Source organism: Theobroma umbraticum, unplaced genomic scaffold, assembly GCF_002168275.2.
Source record: "Theobroma umbraticum cultivar Fairchild unplaced genomic scaffold, ASM216827v3 scaffold_56.0, whole genome shotgun sequence".
In the NCBI taxonomy this organism is placed as follows: Eukaryota; Viridiplantae; Streptophyta; class Magnoliopsida; order Malvales; family Malvaceae; genus Theobroma; species Theobroma umbraticum.
This window is the reverse complement of record NW_018397256.1, coordinates 11,662,740-11,683,167: the sequence shown is the minus strand read 5'-3', so window position 1 is coordinate 11,683,167 and position 20,428 is coordinate 11,662,740. Positions and strand designations below refer to the sequence as shown.

General features: G+C 35.7%; 2 protein-coding genes across 4 annotated transcripts; both read right to left on the bottom strand.

Moving 5' to 3' along the window:
* Positions 1–2,450: 2,450 nt before the first annotated feature.
* On the bottom strand, positions 2,451–9,420 carry LOC110410933 (uncharacterized). Of its 3 annotated transcripts, none has more exons than XM_021420879.2 (8): positions 9,185–9,420; positions 8,959–9,062; positions 8,617–8,860; positions 7,424–7,629; positions 6,909–7,284; positions 4,137–4,500; positions 2,814–2,891; positions 2,451–2,696 (listed from the first exon to the last, which is right to left on the bottom strand). In XM_021420879.2, the coding sequence occupies exons 5-8, from the start codon at positions 7,268–7,270 to the stop codon at positions 2,646–2,648; spliced, it is 855 nt and encodes a 284-aa protein (XP_021276554.1). In that variant the 5' UTR covers positions 7,271–7,284; positions 7,424–7,629; positions 8,617–8,860; positions 8,959–9,062; positions 9,185–9,420; the 3' UTR covers positions 2,451–2,645. The 3 variants fall into 3 exon arrangements, with proteins under 3 accessions (XP_021276554.1, XP_021276555.1, XP_021276553.1); XM_021420880.2 differs by having other exon boundaries at positions 7,424–7,623; XM_021420878.2 differs by lacking the exon at positions 7,424–7,629.
* A 6,489-nt stretch (positions 9,421–15,909) lies between these two features.
* Positions 15,910–19,485, bottom strand: LOC110411116 (vacuolar-processing enzyme-like). Its single transcript, XM_021421141.2, has 9 exons — positions 19,201–19,485; positions 18,821–18,985; positions 18,570–18,726; positions 18,332–18,417; positions 18,043–18,242; positions 17,802–17,850; positions 17,332–17,541; positions 16,449–16,655; positions 15,910–16,366 (listed from the first exon to the last, which is right to left on the bottom strand). Exons 1-9 carry the CDS (start codon positions 19,405–19,407, stop codon positions 16,184–16,186), a joined length of 1,464 nt encoding a protein of 487 aa, XP_021276816.1. The 5' UTR covers positions 19,408–19,485; the 3' UTR covers positions 15,910–16,183.
* Positions 19,486–20,428: the final 943 nt, after the last annotated feature.

The window sequence follows — 20,428 nt, the reverse complement described above, 5'->3', positions numbered from 1 at the left end:
TATTATTTTTATTAGTATAATGGGAGATCTTTTATTTTTTATGTACACTCCATTTGTTTCTTAATTTTTCCTGTTCAGTGTTTTCTTACGATTTCTCTGCAGCCAAACAATAGCCAGCATATTCTCTGCAATTATTTATACATACATTGGAATTTTCTGGTTCAACTGTTAGGTCTTGCTTTGCTCTGAAGTTTTGCTCAGACTGTAAAGACAAATTTACCCTTCAATAGTCCACACTCTTAACTGTACCAGTATCTGTAAAGCAAAATTTTTGCAGTAATGCTGGACACCACTCGCTACCATGTGACATGCAAAGTACCCTTCTGTTCTCTTCACATAATCGAATGGCAGAATAGGGTCCCTCAAAAAGCTTTTAAAAAAAATGGTGGGCACGAAGAAAAGTTCAAAAAACTTTGCTTTGAAGTTAGCCTTGGCAGCAGCTCTCTTTTCCTTTTCCTTTCTTCTTTTCTCCTTTTGTGGGTTCCAACTCCCAATTGTGGAAGTTGTGCTGCGTGGGCGCGCACTTGCACAGGTTGCCAGTTCCTAGTGTCTTCACAACTAATGATTCCATGTTCAATGTTCTTTAAAAATTATTAGTGGTTTTAACATGTTGAATTTTCCTTTGTTTTCAAGAATATGCTTTATTACAAAAAAAGGGGTCTGAATACGAAACTAATAAGAGCACATGTTGGTGGGTCTTGTTGAGTTTATGGCACAGATCAATAATTCATTAGTGGTTAATTGAAATTGTTTTTGAAGTCAATGATAAATGATTAATCCCACACGGTTCCTTTTATTGCAATTTGGGAATCTGGAGCATTAGTCTTATTCTCCACTGAGAAACTGAAAATGCCCTCTTCTTTCAGTTTTTCACCAATCCTGTGGGCCGGTTTCTTCCATTTTAAGTTACTTTAATTCCAATCAACTAATCATCTATTGAATTGAATGTGAGTTATGAAGTTAAATTTTCAAAGAAAACTTGGTCATATGAGTTAGATGTCAGCTTCTAGTATGGGCAGCCTACAACGGCTTGTCCTGCCTGTATTTTTTTTATTTATTTATATTTTCTACGAAGACACGGGTCAAGATCCCATCAATACTCTTCAATAAATGGGCAGGACCTTGGGCACTTAGAAGTTAGAAGTCCGTGTGTGGTTGAGAATGTCGATGTCGTGGGGAAAATCTTTCGCTGTTGAGTCATTGATTGCTAGCGGGTTCTATACACTCTACTAAAAAAATTACTGGCAAGACAAGTATGTTGCATCTTTATATTTTCTGATTATATATATATATATATCTAAATTATTTAAGTTTTATAGATAAAGGAGATATATATAAGCTTAATTTTAATCTTATTCGTTTTAGCTTTTTTTTTTTTGAAAGTTATAAGAGGAATTCCATTAAGAAGGAAAGGAAAAAGATGTTTTCCCCCTACCCAAGTACAAAAGTGAGCCTCAGACAAAATAATCCATAATATTGGTTGGTATACTCACGCTATCCAGATCAGTATACCCTCTCAATATCACGCCCTTAGGAACAAGTTTCATCCTGAAAAGATAAGAAAAGGTATAGACCAAAAGAACCTGTGATTCCTATCTATTCCCAGAGCCAAACCCAAACAAAACATTTACATCCATATACAACAATTCACCCCCAAACAGAAACAGCCCATTCGTTCTAACAAATTAATACTATTATAATATAATTTTAATAAGATAATGTAATTTAATTAGACAGTAATATTGTATAATAATTTTAATATAAATATGTTGTATTTATCTTAACATTTCATGTGATAAGATATTATTCCAAAACCGCAAAATTAATAAAGAAACATGTGAGGGATGCAAGATTAGATGTTCTCTTTTGATTGGGCCAGCAGATATGAACATGCTTGTAATAGCGTTTTCCAGATCAATTCATTTGCTTAATCAGTTAAAACAATGACGCCGTTGGCGTACAAGCTTGGAAGAACCCAAGGATCTGAAACTCGCAAGTAAACCAAAGTCGTCAAGTTTTCACCAAATGAAGGAAATCCGGGGTGTTCACACACCGTAAACTCCTCGCAAGGAATTTCACTTTTGATTCAAGTCTCTTTTTACTTTACGGAAGTCACGTGAACTCTACAGTTTCGGCCTTTTCGGGCTAAGCATTGAGTCCTAGGCATAGACGCCCCAGTCACCAGAGAGTGGAAAACACGGTGAATTTTTCCATTCATTGCTAGAAAATTCCATGACAAGCAGCTGTGCGGTGGACTGGCGTCAGTTACTGAGAAAATTGTTTTTACTCAAAAGGTTGTATAATGGGTCAGGAAAACCTGTAGGCAACATTTATTCCAGTCAATTGAGAAAATTTAGACTGGATTTTATTTATGCTTTTACTATTTGATTTTCATTTTTCATTATTTATATATTTTATAAAAGAATAATAAAAATATTAACACCCAAAAGTAAAAGGTTGAACTAAATACCAAAAATTTGGGCATAATTTAATTCTTTCATTATCCCATAGACCAAAGGTCACCATTAACACAGTTTACACCCTTTCTGTCATCGTCAAAAGTAAAAGACCAAGGTCTTCTGCCCATCAACATCTCATCATCATCATTCCATATTGCAATACAAAAACCAACCCTGGGCTGCTCTCTATTCAGAATCAGATTCCATATTACCCATTGCCTTCAAACCTCTTGGTCTCTGCGCAAGGATTCACATCAAAACGATTTCAGCTTCAAATATGTATTAGTTATATCTAGGAATGAGAGAAAAATCAATAAAACAGATGAATGATTTGACACTGTACTGGGACGGCACCTTCTTTGAGATCTTCTTCTCTCTGACCTCATATCGCTCAAGGGTTAAATCGCATAGCCATGCCCCCGGGCTCACCAGCTGTACCACAAATTTCCCGAATTAGCTTTGTTAATCCTCCGATTCACGAAGCTTCCAAACGTTGAAATAAATAATGTGAGCAACAAGAAGGAAAACAAAAGAAAAGAATAATAATCATTATCACTTTTGTGTTCTTTTGGGAAGAGAATCATCCCAACCACCACCTTAACAGTAACCCTACAATCACAGCTTATTTGCAGAAATGCCCCCCCGACAATGATGGGTCGGGCCGAGCCAAGGGCTCTCTGCCCCTTTTTTGTCGGTTGCTCGTCATTTACCAAATCATTTCATCAAGAAACTATTTTTTGAATTACACGAGTACGGCGGTGGGACCCACTGATTATGTCTCTCTGAAGACATTCGTCATCGGGCTGCCCACTTTTTGGGAAAACATTTATCCTTTAACGTAGTGAATAAATTCCTATAAGTAGATGAAAATAAAATATCTTAAATAATACTTTGTAATATTTCACAAGTTTTTCAGAACAAATGGGAGATAACAAAAAGATATAAAAGCTGTCCAGTTGAAATATTTAATGAGACGACATTAAATTCACTAGAGTTGTACTTATTTTAAAGCCCTTTCTCTGGAAAAGAAGAATAAAAACAATTAAGAAACTATGCACAAGAATGTAGTTTCTTTCTTTTATTAGTTATTATTTGATATACCAAGAAATATATATATATATATATATATGTATATCCTGGATGGTCGGCTTGCGTTACGCATTACAGCGTAGCAATAGCAGTACACAGACAAGGCATAACGCACAACATTATCTAAACAAATAAAATTAGGGACTGGATCACAGCCTCACAATCACAGGCTTTCCAGTGGGCCGTTAACAAATTTAGGTACTTTAATTGGGTGCTCCTCCACATTTTGGCTGACACGTAGACTTCTACGTATCTCTTACTGTCGCTTTGCCCACTTCCATTGGCCTATTCTATTTTTTTACCCTTTTTTTTTTTTAACTAGCAAAGTGGGCATAAAATAGAGAAAGCAAACGAAAATCATTATTTCACGTAACTCACAAGTGTCCTCCTGCTGTACAATGTTGTACCTCATCTATTAATTTCCTATACAAATGCTAGTAAATTAATTTCGCTTTCAAATCAAAGTCTGCTATAATGCGTAAAATTTAATTCGCCCCCAATTTTAAAATTTCGAAATTACGTGCAAACGAAAACGATATTCAAATGAAATAAGGAATCACTCAAGGAAAGAGTAAGGGGGATGCTTACATTGAGGGTACGTTGGATGAACTTGGCTCGCTTTTTGGGTCTTTGTGGTAGCTTAGATCCTTTAATGGCCAGGAAATCCTCTTCTTTCTCTTTATTCGTTAAAGCAATCACGAATTTCGGTGGCCAAACGGGCGGAACTGCCTCACCGCTCCCGGAAGACGAGCCTCCTTTTTTGCTATCGTGAGCCGTCTCCGAAGATGCCGCTGATTTGTTGTTGTGCTGGTGGTTGTTATCATTGTTGCTGTAGTGGTTGTTATTGTTATGGTTACCACCTCTCTTATCGCGCGCACCCCTGTCCGGCGAAGATAATCCCCTTACACCACCGTTGCTTTGGCCTCTCATAGCACTGGGATTCTCAGAGTTCCTGGAAGATTTCCAAAGAAAAAAAAAATTCAAATCGCAATAATAAGAATACCAGGGACAAATATCTTGAAAAGAATATGGTAAAATAATTAAAATAATTGGAGAAAGTATCCAGTGGTGTTAGTTTTGGGAAAGTAAAAAGGGGTAAGTTGTAAACGTAGAATTACCAAAATAACCTTAAAATGATCTAGAGCACTGGGTGAAAGAGAGTGGATAGAATCTGGACAAGTTTTGCGTAGAAAATGGGGGATGGATTTGTTTTTGGCTTTCTTAGGGGAGGGCTGGACTTTGGGGTTGGCTTTTAAATAGGGAGTGGTTAATTTCTTCCTTTATTTCTTTTGATGAAAAGCTTTAGATATTTGAGAGAAGAGAGGAAGAGTGATTCTATCTCTATCGAAGGAGCACAGCTGGTTTTTTAAGACGGTTTAAGGCCGTCGGATTTTTAAGGCTTTTTTGCCTTTCTGGTGGATTAAGGTAACGTGTTAAAATATGGCTTGGTATGGGAAACAAAAGAGGACCAGATTCCTAAATCCAATTTTCTGATCGGACGGCTGAACAGGCCTGAGATCAAAATAGACTTTTCGTGGACACGTGGTGAGGTAACTGTCCATTCCATGTTTCCAAGGGAGTCCATGGGGTTATGGCGAAAGCGCTAGGCATTCCGGATCAGAACACCTGGGTCTAGGATCAGGTGTAGTAAGGTGCAGTGTATAGTACATATAAAATGTAAAAACAGATGCAATGCCATTAAAAACAATACTATTATTAACATTAAAATAAAAATAATAGCAAATATTAATAGCCTGTTGCAATCAGATACTATCAAAATACTAGTGACAGCAATTATCAAATAAAACCAAAAGATCAAGCACTGACTTTAACTAGGACAAGAGATGAAAGAAAATCTCAGCAAGCTTACATGATAAAAGTCATCAACATAGTATATTGAATTGAAACTTGTTTCCATCGAAGATGGGAGGGTTATGTCCAGGAAGAGGGATAATTTATTATTTAGGCCAAAAAAGGAATGCAATCAAACAGGAAAAAATCCCAAAAAAGATGATCTCAATGTATCATTCATCTTCGCAAGAAAAAGAATCACTATTAAGAATAATTTTCCCAATTATGTGGTTATTGAAACACATAACCTGCACACGATGAAGTAAATACGTCAAAAGAAAAGAACTTAATATATCGATTCAACCAGAACCTCCTTGAAGCACAACCTTGTTCGAGATTATTGTTAGACTATATTGATCATGCTAAAACATTAGATATGCAAATTGTGCAAGTCATTAAGATTCCTCATGTAAAAGCAAAAACTTGCTCCTAGAGTTTTTTCTTATGTCTATTTAAAGGAAATAATCACTGAATTAGCATGAACAACCTGCTTTCAGTCAGAGGTAAGACCCTAACAAAGAAGGCGCCTTGATAAACTCACCAAGAGTTTCTCCTGAACCATACACTGGCGCCCACCTGACCCATTGGAGAGTGCACAAATATAAGCCTCACAAAAATAAATTCAGCCCTGATGCATCATAAAATTTTGAAAAAGCTAAAAACTCTTCTGACGGTTCCGGATCCGACCAACCTTTACAGCACTAAACATAGCAAATTCGAGGCTGAAATGTTATTTATTTATATATGAGACCCATACAATGCCATCACCAACTAGTCAAAAGGCCCATATGGAAATACCCATCCAAATGTGTGTAGGTTTTAGGAGTGTCAATGGCGCCAATTGTGCAGCTTATCCATTCCTGGAACAGCCCTTTCCACTACCAGAAAAAAAAAAAAGAAAAGAGAAAGGACTATTGTCAATCAAACAAGTCAATAAACATATTGTCACCAGTGAACAAGATTGAGCATTTATGCCTCACAAAATTTGAGGATCTTTCTGCGAAGATTGCGAAGGCTGTCCTCTAGACCAAGTGGATGCCAAATTCTATTGCCGCTAAAAGTAAAACTATGAAAACGAGAAAAAAAATCATTCAAAATCAAAATATAATTGCAACAACACAAATTTCTTCAGAAGATGATTACCAATACTTTCATCACAGCATGCAATAAATACATTAATTTTTCTTTTACTTTTCACTTTCCATTATATGTGAAAACCAGAAATTTTATGACCCTGTGCGACTGGGAAAATAATGACCTCAGAAAACTTAAACTCATTAAACGTTATGTATGGAATAGTCAAATAGGCTAATCCAGCGGTAATTTCTGCTATTTTTAGAGGAGAAAAACAAAAGAAAAGGTACGAGTATTTCAGACATATAACACGGTGGGACCCAGAAATGATGGATCTAAGTTTCATGATCATCTTACTCGAGCTCAACACCCAGACGAAAGGTGAATAAATAAACTTGTGGAGTACTAAATGAGTAAATATACACTATACCGTACCTGAGAACGCGCTGAGGTGGAGGAGCTTGAGGAGAAGCAGGCCGTTGACGGAGGTTAAAATATCCATTCCCGTGATTATTATTGCTTGGCTGATTTGAAGAGTCTTTATCCGCCCTCACGACCCGGCGATCGACTCGAACCGTGGTTCGATGAACCGGGCCGGACTGATCGTCTTTGACCTGGATCTTCATACACCTGAGGCGCTTCCGGTTTCCCCACTGCAAAACAAAATCAGACGACGACGGCGTTTGCTTCGCCGTATCTGAGCTGGATCTTAACAATCCCCCGTCGCCTCCGGTTCTGTCTCTGCTGTGGTTGGTGTTATTACCATTATTGTTGGTCCTTAATGAGTCCTTTTCCATCCTTCTCCGCACACCTGTCCCATCATAAGAGTAAAAAATTGAAAATTAAAAATACGATTCGGGTTAAGCTTTCAATTAGTAGTGGGTTCAACTTCAGAATTAAAGTGGAAGCGCCGAAAGGATAAGGAAAGGAAGAGATTAGGAGGATTTAGCTGTGGCTTCGCCTTCTCTTAAAACTTCCACGCAATTTCAAACAAAAGTTGTCTCAGTCAGCTTATCATCAGTGCATCCGACGGTTAGGAATTTCCGCAGAAACTTTGAAAAGAAAAATATAAAAATCCGAGGGAAAGAAAGCGGCTTAAGCCTGAAGAAAAGTTGAAGATGGGAAGAAAAAGGCAAGCATCGAACGGTCTCTGCATCTTCGAGTAAAGAAAAAGGATTAGCCGAATGTCAGCACTGAAATTGAGCGATTTTTATAAGATAATCAAATGGATTAACGAGAGAAAACAGAGATGATGAGAATTTTAGGTGGGATTGAGAAAATTCAGACAAGAATAGCCGCACTAATTTGAAAAATAGTTAAGTTAGAAAAGGAACACAGTTGAAACTTGAAAAGAAACAGACCATGGGAAGATGTCTTTGGTCGTAGTTTACAATGCAAGGAACAGAGATAATGATAGATTCGAAAATAGAGAGAGAGAGAACCAATCACTCCATTACAAGTTTCGAGGTTTTTTTCTCTCTTGGTTTCCCTGTAACCAAACGGAAGTCATTGGATAAGCAGAAACGGGAAGATAAGGAAGAAAAAAAAAAAGACAGACACGGAAAGAAAATTCAACAAAATCCGGAAAAACATCACAGAAAACGATTCTCAGTGGGGATTTAAGGAAGCGAAAATTAAAGACAGACAGAATAAAGCGAAATCAAAACAAAGATACAATCGGAAGGAAAAATCTTAGCGGAAAAGGTCAAGTTCTTCTTTAAACGGTTCGAGAAAAGCCATTGAATGAAGGATTAGAAAGGAACTTGTGACTAAAATCCTTAGAGAAAAAAAAACACTACCAAAATGAAATAAAACTATGAAAATACAGACTCCTAATGCTCTCCAGAGAAATAGAGTGAAAGTCCCTTGCGAAAGAAAATCAACATTCTCAAAAAAATGCGACTCTGTTAAAGAAATCTTTGGTTCTCAATCAAATCCAACTAGAGAAAACCGATTACTAAAACACTTAGCGTGGTCCAAAAAATCAAAAGAAAGAACAAGACGCTGGGGAGAAGAAAAATATAGCGTTGTTTTAACAAAAAGCTCGGTGTATCAATGGCGAGTCAAAATCTTTAGGTAGATTTAAAATCAGTACTCAGATAGTCAGATTTCTGATCTCATCGTGAGATAATAGCTCTCATACCTGAATTACTCAGGCTCTGCCTTTCCAACTAATTCACCAAAAGCTTTGCTTCTTTTAGTCCTTTTGGTCGAAACACAAATCTACTCTGGATTTTCAACCAAATATTGACATTTGAAGCCTGTTCTTTCGACTCTCATGATGTAAGATTCTAATCTTTTGATATGTCAGCAATTGATCTGCCTATTTGCAGATATATTCAGTCCAAATTTCTTCACAAAGTAGCTCCGGTCTCTTTGGAATGTATCTGTCAAACCAAAAATTCCAACAGAAACAAAATCATTTCCAAAGAACGAATCAAACACAGTCGTTGTTGCAAATCTCCAGAACTTTAACTTCGTATACCTTATCTTGTTACAGATTCTCAAATTTCCAACAAAACATAAGCAATCTTCACGATCAGGTAATAGAACCAGCAAAAAACTTTCCTCCAATCTCTCCAAATGTATCTGCAGAAACCAAGAAAAAGAAAATGGAGCATGAATAATTAACAGTTTCCTATTGAAAATAGACAAAGAAAATTCATTATAGTAAATGAAAATATAATCAATCTCTGCTCTCAATAACACACCTAACAATTCTCAGATTCTTCTCCCTCTCTGTCTCCCTCGCTTGGTTTAGAATTTAGATCCTCAACGTTTATTTATCAAATTATCATCAGTTTTTAGCTTTTCCTCGGGAATTCTCTGTTAGATTCTCGAGAAAGAAGAAGAAAGTAGAAGCAAAATAGCAGACAACAGGAAGAAAATGAAAAACAAAGAAAGAGTAACAGGGAGGCTGTTTCTTCTTCTGATAAAACGAAATGCTCTCTCTCCCTTTCAAAACTAATTTTATACCTCCTCTCACCCTTCGTTACACAACCAAGGTTAAACACCGAGAATTATTAACCGCTGATCATTAATCCAACGTCTCCTATCGCCTTCTCTTCCGAACCGTGAACTCCGTCTATGTGCACTCCCCGTTACGGGATTTTCATGTGCCTTACCACCGTTATTATAACTCACGGCGTGAATAGATCTAGCGGAATCTTTAAACCACGCTGAAATTAAAAAAAAAAAAACTATTCTAAAATTAAAAAATATTGTGTATTTTTTATTATTCATGTTTTATTAATTTTGTTTTGTTTTAATTGTTCTCGCCCACTGGGTGAGGTGGTGCTGAGCGCAACAAGTTAACTATTGTTGGTTAGAAACTCTGGTGAACTAACCATGGTTAAGTTCGACCGGTTTCCCGAATCTCATATTGTAGGACATTTTGGTAATTCTTGGCTGACTTTGGATTAAAGGGTAATTGGCCTTTTCCAACTTCACTTGTCATTATATATATATATAATACATAGATATCTCTATATCTATATACACAGTCAAGTTTATCAAAATGTCTTGAGACAGTTCAAGGAAATTAAATCCTCTGTTCCAAAAACATAAATTTTGTTTTAGTATTTTTAAATTATTTTTTCATTTTGTTGACATTGATAATTTAAGATTGTCAATACCATTGAAAACATTTAATTTATAATTTTTTCATTAATTCTCATAACATCCCAAACAAAAAATAGTATGATAAAGAAATGTTTAAATGTCAAATTATAAGTGAATAAACAATAATTCAAAATAGCACTATAATATTTGATTTATTGATTGGTGTATGATCTTGTAGAATTTAATTTTTTTAATTAAAAAATAAAATTTAAAATTAATTAAAAAATTATTTTAAATTTTTAATCAAATAATACTTTTTTATAAATTTTTTGAAAAAAAAAATCACTTGACCAATGTCAATAACCACTGTTTGCATTTTAAACATGTGGAATCACAGGACAAGAGTCTTAAATATATACATAAATAAAATTTTCATTGATGTAAAATGATGATGTGAAGCAAGACATACCTTGCAATGCCATGCCATGTCACTCATCAACAAATACAAGTAGCCATATATATATTCCTTCTTCTTCTATCTAGTTTCACTTTTTGTTGAAATAACCATTAATAGTATGATAATTGAAGTTGTTGACAATGTTCCTAATTTCATATGTATATGGTCACATAGATAAATCATGCAAAATTTAAAATACAAGGCTCTCAACAAGACGAGTAAAGATATTATATGTATGCATTTTGATATGGAATTGAAGCAATTTATGTATTTCAAATTTTATGTAAATAAATAAATACGAAAGACTAAAAATTAAGAGAAAATTGATCAAAAATTTATGTGGACTATGCATAAGGACAAAGAAAACTACTTTATAGATGTTGTTTGGATAAACTTTAATAGGAAGAAAGAAAAAATTATTGAGCTTCCTATTAATCCAAGTGGCAAAAAAATACTTGACAAAATTAACTTTAATATATATCATTATCTTTAATGAGACCAAATTAAACTAAGATTGAATCGGATAAGATGCCTTTAGGAAAAGCTATTTATGATTGTATTTGTTCGTTTTGGGATTTGGTGAATCATGTGATCGATCAATATGTATAACATAAAATGTCCCTTCCTAAGGAAATTCTAATGCTCGGAGTCCATCGGGGGCACAAGCGGCCATGTAGTATCGTTTGAACATGTCAAGTCTATGAACAATATTCTCATAATTAACCAACATAACAAATTATATTTATTTAATTTTCTTATTATTAATATAAAATGTTAATAGGAAATATGGGATTATTTATTTATGCTCTATATAACATTTACAAAATATCGTTAAACAATTTTTTATAAAAAAAAATCTTTAATCTATTCCAAACAATTGAGTTACAAAATAATATGGTATGCAATAATGCATTAATCAAAATAAAAATATACCACGTGCTTCTTTTTCTTTTTTCTTTTTTCTTTTTTTGAAGAATTACTAGTTGTCAAAGACGTGGAAAATAAAAAATTGGCTCCACACCCCAAAGCTAATAGGGTTGTTTCGACGGATCAGGGTCCGGACCCCAGCATTGCAGAGCTCGCCATGCGCGCCAGTCCTGGCTAAGCCCTGAATCACGATTAAGACAGAATTAACCATCACATTTAGGAGGGTTGGGGATTGGGCGTGGAGGCTTTTTTTTGTCCACAATCCAGATATAATTATTTTCTCCTCCTTTTTTTAACGTTTAATAGAGCGAGCAATTGCCTCTTGCGTTCTTCCCTGTCACGTCAAAAGTTGGTTACACGAAAAGAACAAGGTGAAGGAAATTCCCGGTTCTCTCAAAATAGAAACAAGCAGGCAAGTTGCGTTTTATTTTCTTGAAAAAAATTTCAGTCTCCTGAATTTCTATGAAGCGAAATGTGAATTTTCAGTTCTTAGTGATACTGTAATTTTATTTTATCTTCAGCTCTGTTTTTTTTTTTTTGAAAAATAGTGTTTTTTTATATATAGAACTGAAGCACTATTGGTTTTTTTCCCCTTCAAGTTGGTGAATTTCGATCTGTATGATTCGAAAGTATGGACCAGCGAGCGAGAAAGCAAGAAATGAATTACGGAATAGGATTACGAACCCCACGAGGGTCTGGGACAAGTGGGTACATCCAGACCAACAAGTTCTCTGTCTAGCCAAAGCCGGCCCGGATGGCTGAAAATGCCAGCGGATTGGGGGCGGATCAGGGTACAATCAGCTGGAAGCCCGATGAGGATTTGATTGAGCATGATCGCAAACGTCAGATTGAGGTGAAGCTCGTGATGCTTGAAGACGAGCTTGTTGATCAAGCTTAGCCTCGCTGTGAAGTTGGAGGAGGCCAGGAAGGCTCTGGAAGCCAAGGAAAATGGCGAATAGGAAGTTTTGAACAACAGGCTTCAGTTGGTTACTCGGGGTTTTTAGATGTAGAGATGACTGATGAGAGAAAAGAAAACTGATGGAAGCATTTAGATGTATGTACTTGTTATTTTATGACGCACCGTAACCCCACCATTTTTTGACTTTGGTGAGGGGTCCGTGCGTTCGCTTGGTGTGGAGCTCTCGGGTGTAAATCGAAACAAAGAAAGAGAGAGAGGAGAGGGTTACCTTTGGAGGGCTCGGATCTCTCTCCGGTGAGGGAGGTGATTCTCACAGCCTGCGGATCCTTGCACGGCGTGTTGAGGCGAGCTTGGAGAGCCCGGTCTTGGGCAGTGGTGTTGCCGGACGGCGGGATTCCGGCGACCGAAACTTGGAGAGCTCGGTTTCACCGATCCGGGAGGTATTTCAAGCGACGGTTGGCGCGGAGAGCACCGCAAGGAGGAGGCTAACGCATCAGTTCTGGTCGCGTTGGTTTTGGTCGAGTTTGACCGAAAACCAGTTCCCGGAGAAGACGACCGGTGACCGGATTCCGGCAACCTCCGGCGACCGACCCGGATTTCGACGGGGATGCTACCCCGGGGGTTTTGACGCGCTGCGGTTCCAACGGCGACGTCGGTTTCGTCATCCGACGCACGGTTTTGGAGATACGGGACAGCGGACTTTCGAGGCGCATTTCGGGCCGTCAGGAAGTCGGAAGTGATCGCGGATTGCACGTACGCGATCACAGGAGCATCGAGCACGCATCTGGAGCACAGACGGGTGGTGGCGGGCGCATTCCTGTCAGAGCCGATATTTCTCAGAGCGGTTTTCGACGATCGAGTGTGTGGTGCAAGTGAAAAGACACACACCCAACAGTACTAGGAGTAATGGCTTTGAACTTAGTGAACAAAGTGCTCTAGCTAGAGAGGAAAGAAAGAAATGGAAAAAAAATGGTCATATATAGTCTCATAGACCTAGTATAGGAGAGAAAAGGGTTTGTCTAATGCAGCTGGGAGTTGAAGAAATATAGAAGAAGAGAAAGTAGTGGTAGTAAGTGAAGTATAGCAATGATTTCAACATTTCAGAACGTGGGGACTACGGTAAGGGTATGGAGCAGGAGGAAAGGAGCCAAGTCAAGAAATCTGTCAGATTAGATACTGGCTGTAAAATCTGAATTGGATGGTAAATCATATAGGATGAAGAATGACTCGGGTAATAGAATCATTCTTAACATTCAGCAGATGTTACATCGAGGATGTTGGATGTGAAGGTAGATTTCACACACATAAGAAAGTATGTCTTAGAGACTTTGCAAGTCATGCAAGCCATGGAAAGATGAAGGGAAGCTTTTGATGCCAGTTTAATGAGATAAATCATCTTGACTTCTATTAACACATACGATCTTGCTTTGTGATCTGTCGCAAAGTTACGGAACGTTGCTTGAAATCTGAATTAAATGATTCCGAAGTCTTTCATCCTTTGGGCCGCAGACGAAATGGTCATTCTTGCTTGCTTTATTTCTTTTCATGTACCTTTTCGTTTTGTTTTGTTTTGCTTTGCGAGCCGTTTAAAGTGGAACCTAAGTCTTGTCCGTGTGGGTGGTCTTCGTTTCTTTGCCTGGCATATTGAATGGCATTTGCCATAATTTATTTTACTGGTGGGAATGCCGACCAATTGTTTATGAGGCAGATGGCAGAAAAGTTCACAAATTGGGGCAAACAAAATTAATTGTGTAACAGGGAATGAAAAGTGTCGTTGAAACCCTCTGTGATATTGCTCTCCCCCTTTTTCTCAGCAAATCTCCGAATCTTGGGTCCAGGGTGGAATTATAGCATTTTTAAGAGAGATCAAACGGGAAGAGATATTAAATAATTAAAAATATATATAATTTATTTATTATTATTTAAAAAATTAATAAAATTTAAAATATATTAAATATAAAAAAGACATTAATAATAATGATGCTGTTATATATATATATATATATATCATTGAATAAAACTATAAAAATTGTCTTTTATCCTCTTTATGTCCCACAGTGAAAGAAAAAATAATACTTCAAACTCAAATAAATTATTTTTTTATTTTCTGTGTCTTAATTTTTTTTATTTTTTATTTGTCTTTTAAATTGTTAATTAATATATTAAGTTTTAGGATTAAACTATTAAAATATAATATTTAATGGGTTTAGATTAGTGGATTAATTTTTATTTTATTGTAAATTTGAAACGCTTAACATATTAGTTTAGAATTTATTTGTTGAGCTTAACTAGTAATATGCTAATCATAATAACTCTAATTTTATCAAACAATTTGAAGAATAAAACTAATATAAAAAATTATTTTGAGCATCATTAAAAATAACTATAATAATAAAACTGTATTCCAAAAAACACAATTATTTCATTCTATTAATTTGAATGTATATCTTTATTATTTAAAGTTTATAATATATATGCTAAAATGTATTGATTATTTTGAATAAAAATTGATATATTGATAAAATTCTAAACAATAATATAATATTGCAACTTATATTCGAAAATTATATAATAAATTATTTATTTTTAAAAATTAAAATTATAAAAAATAAAATTCATATAATAGAAAAAAATATGATAAGTAAAAAATAAAATTTACATATAACATAATAAAAAAGAAAGAAAGAGAATATGATTGATGATTCATAAAAATTTGTAAAAGAGAATTTATTAAGATTTAGAATATATGAGTAAATAAAATAAAAATAAATAAATAAATAAAAATAATAATATAAATTTAAAAAATAAAAAAATTTAAAATTGAGGTAATCATATGAAATTATTTTGTTATTTTTATTTTTATTAATTATTAAATAAAAAATTATTTTAAAAGGATTATTATGAAAATAAAAAAAAATTATATAGTATGTAAAAAGTTTTTAAAATTTGGGGGGGCATGATCCCATAAGGAAGCTCCGCCCCTGCTTGGGTAGTGACCCAGATGTCACCATTGCAGGCAGTATTTTTTACGATGGATGGTGATGGCATCTATTTTATTCTCTTTCCATCTCTTGGGTTCACTCTCTGCGGACGTTTATGGAAACCTGATAATGAATTACGTTACCGAGTATGGATTAAAACTTGGAAAGTAGGACTGAGCACTGACGCAATCGCAAAATTCACAGCCTGGATTATGCATGCGGCAAATGTAGATATGATCCTAAGTGGGACAAGACCCACCATTTGCTCACCCGTCACCTCTGAAATCACTTCATGACATAATCATCAAGCACAACAGGTGCAACAATTTCACCCAAGGATTGTGTTTGCGCCTCCCCTGTATTGCTCACTGGGGTCCACCATCTACCCCAAATACTGCTTACTCCCCTCTGGATGGTGGCTGATAGCACAGGCCAAAACGGCAATTTCCAATTTGCTATCAGCTAAAGCTTGCAAAAAAGATGACATAGACAAAGGATATTACCACCTTTGTCTTGATCGGAAACCAGAGACATGGAGAGGCCCGCTTTGGGATTTTCACCAGTGAGCAGAAGTTAAAACATTCTATCCCCTTGTTTCTAAAACTTAGGAACTTTGTCTTATCCATTCAACAGATACGGGAAAAGGTTCATACAATCATATACACACACTTACATCTGAAGCATATATCCTTAAATTAAGCAGTCTGGAACAGAGTTGCTCCTAAACAATTTTTACACACAAGCACAATCACATTTAACAATCATCAAAATGCTGCGTTTGGACAATCTGTATAATAGGAAACCACATTGTGGAGTACAACATAATCCAAGGTTTAGCCTTTAATATTTGCCTATTCTGCTGTATTTATGCACTGAACCCTTTCTGAACAGAGCTCCAATGACCAGAAGGAATGCTGACACAAGCTTGAGCTGATGCCTCAGCCATCTGCTCTGTCTGAATTCCAGCATTGCAGATGTTTGCAAGGGAACGCATGTGTTTCATCCCATACTGGGCTAGCGATCCACAGTGTGTCTCAAAAGTTCTCACCTGTGTAGATGAACAGAGCATCTTCTTAAGTAGCAAGACAAAACAAAGCAACGAAAGACAGGCTGAGAATCAAGAGTATTACCATTTTCTTAAGGCATTTCCAGTCATCAACAAGAGGTTGCCCAGCTGGCCGAACAGTCTTCAAAACCTCTGGGCCTTTTTCAATTCCAAATAAGAGCTTGCCAATGAGTTTCATACTGTCATCTATATGCATTCTATGAGACATAGCTTCAACAAACTGCTTTTGGGCTTCAAGCTTCCTAACAGAGCCATCAGGTGCCTTGAGATACTGCAAAGTAAATAGGGAGAAAGCTCTGAGATGGGCTCTAGAACTAGCACAGTGACTGCTTTCATACATATATGAAGTGTTACTATCAAGTAATTCACAACTTACATTCAATTACAAAGACAGCATTATAGAGAAAGAAACACCTATAATTATTGACACCAAGCATCAATTCCGAAGTCGCTCATATACTTTCTACAGTTGCATCCATCTTGCATTTTTCTTCGAAGTATTTACACAAACATAACTCCAGGCTCCTGCCTTTTTGCACCCATAAGATTTGTAGGATGTCCATCTAAATATTCAATCTAAGAAGAAATCATGTTCTCTACACTTTCAGTATTCCAATTACTCTACTCATTGGAGTTCCTCCTCACAGCTTTAGGTATTACTAGAACATGGTAAGGAAATGCTTCCATAAAACACCAAATACCACAATATCTTATTTACAACACCCATTAAATGAGTTCAGATAATAGTGTCATCTCCCAATTACAGATTGTATAGTTAGTTATACCGACCCCAGGAACAGACAGCTAACTTTTAACTACCAAATTATTGCCCATTTCTGAATGTCTCATATATGTACTGATGCCTCATTCTATTAAAAGAATTGATGGGAAAAAGCAAATTCTTGAGTTTAATATATACTGTAATTTAAAAGAAATAAGACACAAACCTTATCCCAGAAATGGACAAGATCAGCATCACGCTGGTTAACAGCTTTTGTAGGCGGCTGCAGGGAGTTCTCATCAACAAATGTGAAGTTATCATTTGCAGGATTTGTACCCAAGTACACGAAGACATTGTCCATGCTAAGCCCTATATCACCATATTGCATGACATGAGAGCCATATGCAGCATTACCATTTATAGTCCTCCTTTTCACCTGCAAAAGCAGCAAAATGAAATTGCATATCAGATCGAAACAGCAAAACTAGAAGGTTTTTGGCACTTTATAGTAATGAATAAATGAGCACTTGACTCTGATGTCAGAGTAATTTAGACCATTGTCTGGATATAGTTTCGTACTTCTTAGATCTCGATGGTAATAAATAACTACTATAGGCAAAATGTAATTGAAGTTTTCCATTTTTACCAGTAAAGAAAGGAAAAGGTTCAGGAAAATATGCTTTTTAAAAACCTTACCAGTTCATACTGCTGGTGCAAAGTTTCTGTCTGCAAATTATGTATGTCACTGCTCACAGAAACATAATATTAAAGTTCACAGCAAGAGAGGTAATTCGAAAAAAAGAAAATTTTATAAGCTGATTCAGCTTGAAGAATCTCTTAAATTAGTCCAGATCATTACTAAGAGAATTAAAATTGCATTTGTATCACCCACGTCACCTCTGATTTAGTTATATGATTAGCATGCTTTAATCCATACCTATCCTCCATCCAAGCAACACTGTACAAGTCTCCCAAGCAGGTTTGATACTCTGGGGGAGGCCTTGGGTCCTCTCCGGGACAATAGGTTCCCCAACTACTCTCTTCTGCGTTTGATGCTGTGGTTGCATAGATATTCAAACCCTTAGGAAGAAGACCCTCGAAGATACTTCCTGACTCACAAGCTTCAAGATAGAATACCTACAAAGTTACATGTAGACCAGATATTAAAATGCCACTAAAGAGATGGAGAATGCATCCAGAAATCAAAAGTTATAACAACAGTTTACCAAGCTTTTATAGGTCCCTGAAGCATGCTTTTTCTTTAAAACGTCAATCAGGTCATCAGCATAAAGATAAGGAAAGGTAGGCATCCCTGGATTAACAACAAATGAATCATTGGCAGCTTCATAAATTAATATTAAGTTTCCAGCTGAAACCACACTAGACTCCACTATAAGCTATAAAGCTAAGGTGCAAGGTAGTCTGAAAGCGATAAGACATAAGTGCTAATGAGATACTACTAACCAAGCACTCCAGGACCCCCATGGTCAGTGTAGTATATGAAGATATGATCATTGGGGCCACTATCCACCACCTTTCCGCTACCCCCGGTCAGAGCAGTTTTGTTCCCGAGGATGGCAGCCAAAAGGTTGTTAACAGTAACATCTTCCCCAGTATAATCCTGCACCAATTAGGAAACGGTGAGATCAGAAATCGTACAATCAACAATTTTTCTCTCGAAAACAGTAACCAGGAAAAAAAAAAAAAGAACAGACCTTTGGAACTCCCTTATAAACATCATCGCCATGAGGACTGTTAATGATGATTCCAGGCCTGGGGTTTTCTTCATGGAAAGCAATGTCATCATACATGAAGACAATGATATTTTCGTCTTTGAGACCACCCTTTCTAAGGAGTTGATAAGCATGACAAACATCAGCCTGAAACAAATATAAATATCCTTAGCAAAAAGTAAGACCCGTCAATCGATTATCAATCAACCGATAAATTCAGCTTAAAATCTAAACAAAAACCTTTAACTTTCTTCCCAAATTAGACTCTTTTGAAGTGAAGTGGACATTAAAAAAAATGATCATAAAACTTTTAAAAGATCATGCCAAACACGAAAATTAGAAATTGGGGACGACTTTATGACCTGGTGCCTGTAGTTCCAGTAGCCATTAGATCCAGCAATCAGGACCGCCCATCTCGTGCCCTCGGCTTCATCATCGTTGCTCCCACGGAAGAACTTAGAAGCTTCGGACGGTAACCGAAGAACGTCTCCGGTGATATCTCTACCAGCAGAGACGATTCCAGTCAAAGACAATAGGAGAAGAATCACACGGGCAACGAGACGGGTCATGATTCGGCTAACCTTTAATTAAATTGGAAGTAGGAAAGAAAACTGATTTTGATGACAATGCAAAAATTCAAGGCTTTGCAGCTAACATATAAGTAGAAATTTTAAATATAATGATACTATGTGGAGGGCCCCAGTGTATGCATTTTATGACCTTTTTATTGTGATGTGTGATTGTGTGATTGCATCTTTGGCCGTCGACGTTGGGACCCGTTCGAGGTGGCGGCTTTGATGAGAGTGAGGAAAAAATGGGGTGGGAGAGAGGTTGAATTTCGTGGGCTCTGTGGGGCCCACGGAGTCGACCAGTTTATTACGTAATTGTGTCCTATTGGCTGGTTATTCCCGGAGAAAGAAAACTCAAAAACTCCAATTTTCTTGCCGAAAGGATTAAGGATTTTTGTTAATAATAGCTGTAAAGATATTTTTAAATTAGTTAAATATTTAGATATATTTTTTTATATTTAATTAAATTTTTATATTTTTTTATATTTAATTAAATTTTTATATTTTTTTAAAAATAAAAATAAATAAATTATTATTAATCAAAATAATATTTTTTTATATTCATATTATATTAATAAATAAAAATATTATCATATAATTATATTATCATATCACATATTATTTATTATAATATATTTATATACTACACTAATATTATGTGATTTGCACTACAAGTGACTTTTAATTGATATTAATTAATTAATTATTAATTATACTAATTTATTTAATTTAAAATAAAAAATAATAATTTAATGAAACATAATAAGATAATAAAATTTTGTTAAAATATTTTTGAATAATTAAGTGACATTTTTAGATATTATATCAAATATTTTTTGTATTAAACATTATAATTTATATTAATAAAATTAAATTGTTTTTGTTACTTAATATTTAAATAGTTTTTTTAGGACAATAGTAAACGAAATCCAAATAATTAGCACTCTTTTTTAGATTATTTTAAGTCACAACTTATTCGGTTGTCCTTTCGCTTTTCCCGGTCGGGGAATCTCTCTCCCCC

Coding starts and splice junctions, on each gene's coding strand:
- LOC110411116 (XM_021421141.2), bottom strand. CDS start 19,407: ATGACCCGTCTCGTTGCCCGTGTGATTCTTCTCCTATTGTCTTTGACT. Junction 18,243..18,331: donor CAGGGACCTATAAAAGCTTG/GTAAACTGTTGT, acceptor GTAACTTTGTAG/GTATTCTATCTTGAAGCTTG. Junction 16,656..17,331: donor TTGTCCATTTCTGGGATAAG/GTTTGTGTCTTA, acceptor TTTACTTTGCAG/TATCTCAAGGCACCTGATGG.
- LOC110410933 (XM_021420879.2), bottom strand. CDS start 7,270: ATGGAAAAGGACTCATTAAGGACCAACAATAATGGTAATAACACCAAC. Junction 2,892..4,136: donor TCATCCAACGTACCCTCAAT/GTAAGCATCCCC, acceptor TTTGTGGTACAG/CTGGTGAGCCCGGGGGCATG. Junction 2,697..2,813: donor AGAAGAAGATCTCAAAGAAG/GTGCCGTCCCAG, acceptor ATCCTTGCGCAG/AGACCAAGAGGTTTGAAGGC.